This window comes from Miscanthus floridulus, chromosome 4 (assembly GCF_019320115.1).
Source record: "Miscanthus floridulus cultivar M001 chromosome 4, ASM1932011v1, whole genome shotgun sequence".
Classification (NCBI taxonomy): domain Eukaryota; kingdom Viridiplantae; phylum Streptophyta; class Magnoliopsida; order Poales; family Poaceae; genus Miscanthus; species Miscanthus floridulus.
In genome coordinates this window covers 2,134,877-2,142,851 of record NC_089583.1, presented here as the reverse complement: position 1 = coordinate 2,142,851, position 7,975 = coordinate 2,134,877, and the positions used below count along the sequence as shown (strand labels likewise).

At 43.4% G+C, this 7,975-nt stretch overlaps 1 protein-coding gene across 1 annotated transcript; it reads left to right on the top strand.

Annotated features, from left to right (window-relative positions):
* Positions 1-302: 302 nt before the first annotated feature.
* Positions 303-2,148, top strand: LOC136550708 (uncharacterized). Its single transcript, XM_066542310.1, has 2 exons — positions 303-590; positions 1,957-2,148. Exons 1-2 carry the CDS (start codon positions 303-305, stop codon positions 2,146-2,148), a joined length of 480 nt encoding a protein of 159 aa, XP_066398407.1.
* The last annotated feature ends 5,827 nt before the right edge of the window (positions 2,149-7,975 follow it).

The following is a 7,975-nucleotide window of genomic DNA, read 5'->3' as shown; positions in this document are numbered from 1 at the left end:
AGCACATATGTCTCAAGAGAAGCCATGTAGTTTGGATATCAATCCATGTAGAAGAATATATCCAAGTAGTACCACTACTTCTACTACTACTTCCACTATTGCTACTACTACTACCACTAGTTCTACTACTACTACTACAACTATTGCTACTACTACTACCACTAGTTCTACTACTACTACCACTAGCACTACTACTACAACTAATACTACTACAACTATCACTACCACGACAACAACAAGAGAGAAGGCATACCCGACGGGCGCCGGGGGTGGGGACGGGCGGTGTTGGGGTCACGTGGTCCATGGGGCGCGGCCGGGGGCAGGGCGCGGCCGGGGGCAGAGCCGGCGTTGGTGGGCCAGGGGCAGTGCGCGGCCGGCCGCAGGGCCGGCGTTGGCGCGGCCGCGGGCAAGGGCGCAAGCGGCAGGGCCAGCGCGGCCGCGGGCAGGGCGCGGCTGGGGGCTGCCGGGGGGCAGGGGCAGGCGCAGGGAGGGGCTGCCGGGGGCGGGGGCGGCGCGGGGATGGGCGGCCGGGGGCGGGGGCGGCGCGGGGAAGGCTGCCGGGGGTGGGGGCGGCGCGGGGAGGTGTCCTGGTTTGTAAGCATCGTACGTGATAACTTGCACCAAACCTTCTCAAATTTTTATCACATCCTCCACCTACGATATCATGACATCTCGACAAGTTTCATGATTTTCGGATTTCGTTTGCATTTTATAGAATTTAAAAACAATCCGTTGGCAAGTTCATGGTCATGTTTCATGAACAAGATGTTCGAAATTTCGGGTCCGTTCCTGGATACGGGCTCACACTACACTCAATACCATGAATATCATTTTTTGAATCATTAAATTCCATTATTCGATGCACGTGCAGTTCAAATTTGTATTTTTCGAAAAAATTCAATTAAATGAAATAAATTAAATAAATATAGTAAACAGTTTGGGAAATGTACCAAATTTCGACATAGAGTACCAAGTACTGTAAGAGGACTACAAAAAAAGTTTGGAGGTCAAAATACAAAAAAAAAATTGGTTTGCCGAGTTTCATCTTTTGACACTTGGCAAATATGCTCTTTGCCGAGTGCCAGATGGTAGGCACTCGGCAAAGTGGTCCCTTTGTCGAGTGTTCGTGGGGACACTCGGCAAAGAGCGTGCCAATTTTTTTAAAAAAATGTTTGCCGAGTGCCTCTCTGCCCGGCACTCGACAAAGTGGTAATTTTGTTTTTTTTTAAATAATGATGGAGTGCGCTTTAGGGTTTAGATTTAAAAAAAAGAAAAAAAATCTTTGCCGAGTGTCCCGATCTGGCACTCGGCAAACCGGCAGCCCTAGTCCTTTGCCGAGTGTCTGGGTTTGACACTCGGCAAAGAACTGGTTTGCCGAGCGCCTACCCGCTGGCACTCGGCAAACCTGGACGGCAGGCGGCGGCCGTTACCTGACGCCGGTTTTTGCCGAGCGCCAAAGTTTGCCGAGTGCCTGACACTCGGCAAAAAGGGCCTTTGCCGAGTGTCCGAATTTGCCGAGTGACTGACACTCGGCAAAGCCTTCTTTGCCGAGTGTATATCTTTGCCGAGTGCGGCACTCGGTAAAATAGCTCTTTGCCGAGTGCCCGATTTTGAGCCCTCGGCAAAGAGAGTTGCACTCGGCAAAGACCCTGTTTCCCGTAGTGTATATATGTATGTTGCAAGCATATGTTTCAAATGTTTCAGCTGTTTCAAACGTACATTGCAATGTGTTTTATCTGGATGTTGTAAAAGTAGATCTGGTGTTGCATGTGTTGCAATGACTATAAACTTATGTTGCAGGTGTATGTTTCAAATGTTTCAGGCATATGTTGCAAGTGTTTTATCTGGATGTTGTATATGTTGCAGTGGCTATACACATATGTTACAAACGTATGTTTGAACTGTTTTCAAACGTATGTTACAATAATACTTTATGTTACAAGTGTTATTCATTAGGAGGCACGAGAAGCGACCGAAGGCGGAGGCCAGTTCCCGTGGGTGCAGATGGTCCTCGCGTGCGTGCGGGAAGCCAAGCGGGCGCGGCCGGTCCCTTTGAGCATGCGCAGCAGCAGGTTCGGCGCGCAGCTGCAGTGTAGCAGCATCCATAGCGGCAGCATGCGTAGCTTGCAGCAGGCGCGCAGCATGTGAAGCAAGCAGCATGCGTCATGCGCAGCAGCAGCATGCAACATGCATAGCGGCAGGTGAAGCAACAACAGGCGCGCATGTGCAGCAGCAGCACAGCAGGCGAGCGCGCTGCAGCAGACGCGAGACGGGCAGGCAAGCAGTGACGGATCTAGAAAATACATTTAGGAGGGGCTGAGAACTCATCACCAACTCGAAACTCATCTTCAATCTCTATCGAGAGCACTTCAGCACCTTCTCCCCTGTTGTCAATGGCTGAATAATTCATGGGGGAGGGGGGGGGGGGGCTCCAATGGAGCGGCTAGGGTAGGGGGGCTTGAGCCCCGGCAGCCCCCCTGGCACATCCGCCCCTGCAGGCACGAGTGGGTGCAGCTAGCATGCATTAGGCTGGGCAGGTGCGGGTGGGTGCAGCAGTAGTCGGGGTTAGCGTCCGGACGTCCTGTTTTTTAATAAGATTATGTTAAGGTTGGGTTGATCCGACTTGATTTTCTGGACTTTTAATCTGTAGCTGAGATGCATGCATATGTATCTACACCGGTCAGAATATATTTTTATAATAAGTTTTATTTGGAGATGTAAATATTAATATTATTTTTATACAATTATTTAAATTTTGAAAATGGTTTATCCATGCACCGCTAGGTCATGGTGCCCAATGCTGCGCCGAATGGGAACTTTTTTTTTACAACGACGACTTTTAATATATAACATTAAAGCGCAGTACACCAGCTAGGGAAAAGAATTCCCCATTTACATAGCACAGTCAAGTAATGCTACTGTAGATCTGCTTCTATAGACATAGGTGATGTTTCAGGGGCGCATAACCAACGAGAAGTCAGCACGATAGGAACATCGATGGTCCTCGTTCTTGTACTATGGTAGCACAGTCGGCGTCCCCTCAACTATTTAATTGGCCTGAGCTGCAGATAATATGAACGCTTCACCGGCTCAAGAAGATGGGTCCAGACACATCCGTGTCAAATATGAGGACATGCAAACCGTTGTTTTCCCACTTCCATGCTCGCTGAGAGACTGAACGGTAGATGCAAAAGGAACATTAAAGTGCTCAGCATGCGCAACACGGGAGACCGAGTATCCGGGCGCATCTGTCTGAAGAAGGTCGTGTCGCCGTGTGGGCGCTGAGCGGGACACCGTTCGCCGCTGCATGCCGAACCCGTTGCATTGGCGGGCCCCTTAGCGCAAAAGGTAGGCCCGAGCATGGAGCACAGGAGTGGGCCGCATCACCGTGTCGTCCACTCGAAGGGAAAGGTCCACGATGGGCCACGTGACGGGCCGCACGCCAGATGGAGACGGTCGTCTTGTGGGATTGAGGCCACCCCTCACTCAGCCCTGCTGTAGCCTTGGCCTTCATCATGCACCGGGCCGATCTAGAAGCGCTTCGCCTGAGCCCGCTTGCAGGACCGGGACCCGGATGTGTATCGTGTCGCCGGACCAAAATGTACGTGGGCCGTTGGGTCGAGCCTCAGGCGGCGGGCTGAATCGTCGAATGATTTCATGTACAGAGAAGATGCTATGGGCCAGCCGTGCATGAGTACCGGGAAAAAGTTAGTTTAAGTAAACCATCTCCCTAAACTTTTAAAACTGTTCGTTTTATCTTTATAAGCAGTTTTCAATGATGGTTTTGTCTTTTATTTTTTTATTTATTTCGGTTAAATTTTTAAAAAATCATAGTAGATCACAGAAAAAGTTATAAAATAAAAATTCTAATTTTGTTGGACTCCATATGAGTAGATCTATAAAGTGAATATATAATATGGTATATATTAGTACCAATTCTTTCCTGTAGATTTAGATCTATGCTTTTCTATAATTAATTCATAGCTACAGTTTCTATGGTCCAATTGAGATAAAATTTTTATGGTGGGCTAATTATTATATGCTTGAACTGTAATAAAAATTTTATGCTCATTGGATCATGTATAACTAGCCCATCATAAAAAAAATTATTACATTTTACAGCATTCAATAATTATTTGATTATAATTAATTTTTTGTTTTCATGTTTCCATGTTTTTCAATTTTATTTGACTATAATTAATTTCTTGTAACCATTTTTATGTTTTACTTTTTTTTGTTTGCAAGGTTTTTCATCTCATATGTTGCATGAGGTACATGTCATGTTCTCGTAGCATAATGTTTTTTATTTTCTTTTTTCCTTCCTTATTTAAGTTATTCATTTTTTTATATATTTAGCATTTGTTATTCTTGTTTTATTTCCATTTATTCTTCTTTATTGTTTTAATCTAATTAATTAGTTTAGTAATTTTTTTATTTTTTTATTTAATATTTTCTATGAGTTACATGGATGATGTTCATATATTATACATGTGACATTCTAATCTACGATGTAATTGTGATGGTCATGTAGTTTACGAGTGATATTCGCTTAGTATATACGTGATGTTCACTTAGTGTACATGTGATACTCTATGAGGTATTTTATAATATTCACGTAGTATTCATGTGATGTTTTTTTAATTATTTTATGATATTCATGTAGTATACATGTGATGATTTATGATGTATTTTGAGATATTTACATAGTATAAATGAGATTTTCCATGATTAACTTTGAATACGTATAGTTCCTCTGAGATGTTCTATGGTATTAGATTGTTCAAATAGTATCCATATAATATTATTTTAATTTTTCATCTAGTACATGGTTTTTCTTTTGCTTACGCTTTGTTCTATCTTTTTTTTTAATATTTTCATGTTATGTTATACGTGGGATGTTGTATGATACATTTTAGATTGTTCACAATAGTACCCATCTGATGTCTTTTTTATTTTCATCCATAACGTGCCCTTTTTTATGTTTTTTCTTGTGTTTTGTCCTATCTTTTGGTAATTTTACCATCCTATTTATTTTATTATTATTTCATTTTATCCCTATATATTCCATAGCATTTGTAGTTTATTTTTTCCATGCATGTTTTCATCTATGCTATCGTGTACGTGCATGCTGCTAGTCGTTCCTGATCAAGTAGCTCTTTCCTATACGTGAGTGTGTGTATGTGTGTTGGATCGGCATCAGAAGATGCACGTGTTGTACGTGGTGCCTTATGCCCGTGCTAACGCAACGGATTTATCTTAGAGACGCACATGAAAATAACCAATGTTTTTTTTTCTACAGTTCAACTTTTACACAATATCTTTGAGCATGTATATAATCCGGGAAACTAAGAAGTTATAGTAAAGTTTTTTCACATATAACCATTTAAGTTATATTCTGTCTAAGTCCTTAATCATGACTCGGAGATCTTCAGAAAAGTTGTCAAAACATTCGTTTGCATGGCTCTTAAGAATGTCCCCAAAAATTTCATCCTCGGTAAATTCGATAGCTGTGTATAGTAGATATAATAAGTTAAGTTATTAATTTTGTATGTAGTGTACGGAATATAGTTAGAAAATATATGTTTACAGTGTTGATCGGTGGCAATCTTACACCATCCCATGACTTCATGAAATTGTATATAAGGAAACCTCCTAATTTCCTGGAGATGAGCATTTGTTTGATTTATTGTACATAAATCAAATAACTATTTTATGATAATAAGAAAGATGAAACATATTATAGGTGATTACCAGTCTTTATGTTTTGGAACTTTTGTAACACATGCAGGGGATATTCGCTTCCAGTAATAAATATTGCCGTCCCACTTAGAATTTATCAGTTTCATAGCGAGACTGAACCTTTTAGCAATAGTGTGAAATGTAGCTATATATGGCATGATTTGAGCATAACCCTTGTAACATACATCATCTGGGAGTGGATCCATAATGTGCACAGTTTTCTTTTGCATGTCCATTATGAATAAAGTATATAGTCCATCTCGATAATATGCCAGTAGAATCTAAAAACATAGACATAGAATATAAGTGTTTAAAAAAAGTATAATATATATAAATAAAATATAAAAGAGTACACTGAATATATCTTACATTACTGCAATCTTTAATTTTGTATTCTATGTCAGGCCAGCACTCGAGCACTTTTGTCAGTTTCTTGTGGTCTAGTTTGCCACAACATCGCGGATCTCGTCCAAACTGGGTTATGGACTGTTGATTTTGCAAAATTTATAAGTATTTGATTAATTATAGAATTAAGAATTAGATGAACTTACAGCAAACTGGAGATCCATAAAGTGGTACTTTTGTTTTTGTTTCTTCGTCAACAAGAATTTGTTCTACGCAGCCATCCGAATTGTTGTATTGAAGCAATCATGATTCATCTCTTTGTTCTCATCTAAAATATCTCTAATGTTTCTCGCACTTAAAGAAATTGGATAAGGTCATGTGCTTCGGATCCATTCTTTGCTAAAAAACCAAGGACAAGCAACAAATTACTTATTCTAGTAATTTTTTCACGGGCAATGGAAATATCCAAATTAGAACAAAACAAATTTCTTTAGAATGACTTACTCCAAAGGTTCACCATTGGCCATCCGAATTGCTATATTGAAGCAATCATGATCTATCTCTTTGTACTCATCTAAAATATCTCTAATGGTTCTCGCACTTAAAGAAAATTGGATATAGTCGTGTGCTTCGGATCCATTCTTTGCTAAAAAAACAAGGACAGGCAACAAATTACTTATTCTAGCAATTCTTTCACGGGCAATGGAAATATCCAAATTAGAACAAAATAAATTTCTTTAGAATGACTTACTCCAAAGGTTCACCATTGGCCTGCCTCTTCTCAAGCTCCTCTGCCCACTCTAACGGCTTCATTGACACCTTCAGCTTCTTCTCTGCGTTCTTCTCAGCCTTCCTGCTGGCCTCCAGCTGCTCTACCCTCTCTTCAATCACTTTGTCAATTAAGCTCCCAGATTCCACTTGTTCTTCCATGATACTATCAGATCTTTCAAATTCATGTTCATCATCAAAACTTTCCTATGAAGCAACCACAATAAGATCCACACCCTGACCTGATTGCACATGATTATCATCTCCAGTTTGGTCATCCTCATTTTCCTCATTGACAGCCTCAATTTGATTCCCAACTTGGTCGGCCAAATTGACATCGTCACCTTGCTCATGCCCACTGGAATCCTCCGCAACTACAGAGTTTATAGAGTCCAGAGAACTTGCCCCCACCAGCTTTATAGCCTTAGCATTCTCTTCACCTGCCACTTCTGCCTGTATATCCTCTCCCAATTCCACACCCACACTCCCACCTGCAGTTTGATTGGTCGCCTCAGCAACTTCTTCTGAATTACCCTTCTCTTCTACCTTTGCTTCAAAGCTCCCAGTGGGAGGGAGCTCCTTGGAGTCTTCAGAGCCACTCCCCTCTTCCTCCAAAACTTTATCCATGGGCGCCGAGACTGATCGGCGGGACTTGATGGCAGCCGTGTGCCACGCGGGACGCCACGGCAGCAGCAGCAAGCGCGGCGCCGGGCTTGAGGCTGGGGCAGATGCCCCGGAAGAGCGAGGGGAGGGGCTTGGAGACGAGGAAGCGCCATTGCTCGAGAAGGTTCTCGCGACGAGGGAGGAGAGGGTCTCCGACGGTGAGGCCGATGCGGATCTCCTCGGGGGCGGGGACGGGGAAGGCAACGGCGAGGGCTCAACGGGAGGCGGCGTAGGGGATTGGACGCGGGACGGCGTCCGGCTGCTGGTGCTAGGAATGCGGCTGGACTCCTCGGTGTCGGAGTCGAAGTCTGAGGAGGAGAGGTGGCGGAGCAGGTCGTCGACGGCGCGGCGGTGGTCAGGGTCGGCCGCGTCGGCGTCGGAGGATGCGGAGGAGGTCAGAGATGATGGGAGGAAAGCGTCGAGGTCCAGCTCCTACCACGGCAGTGCATGCTGCGATGCC

Coding starts and splice junctions, on each gene's coding strand:
- LOC136550708 (XM_066542310.1), top strand. CDS start 303: ATGGGGCGCGGCCGGGGGCAGGGCGCGGCCGGGGGCAGAGCCGGCGTT. Junction 591..1,956: donor CGGCGCGGGGAGGTGTCCTG/GTTTGTAAGCAT, acceptor GTTATTCATTAG/GAGGCACGAGAAGCGACCGA.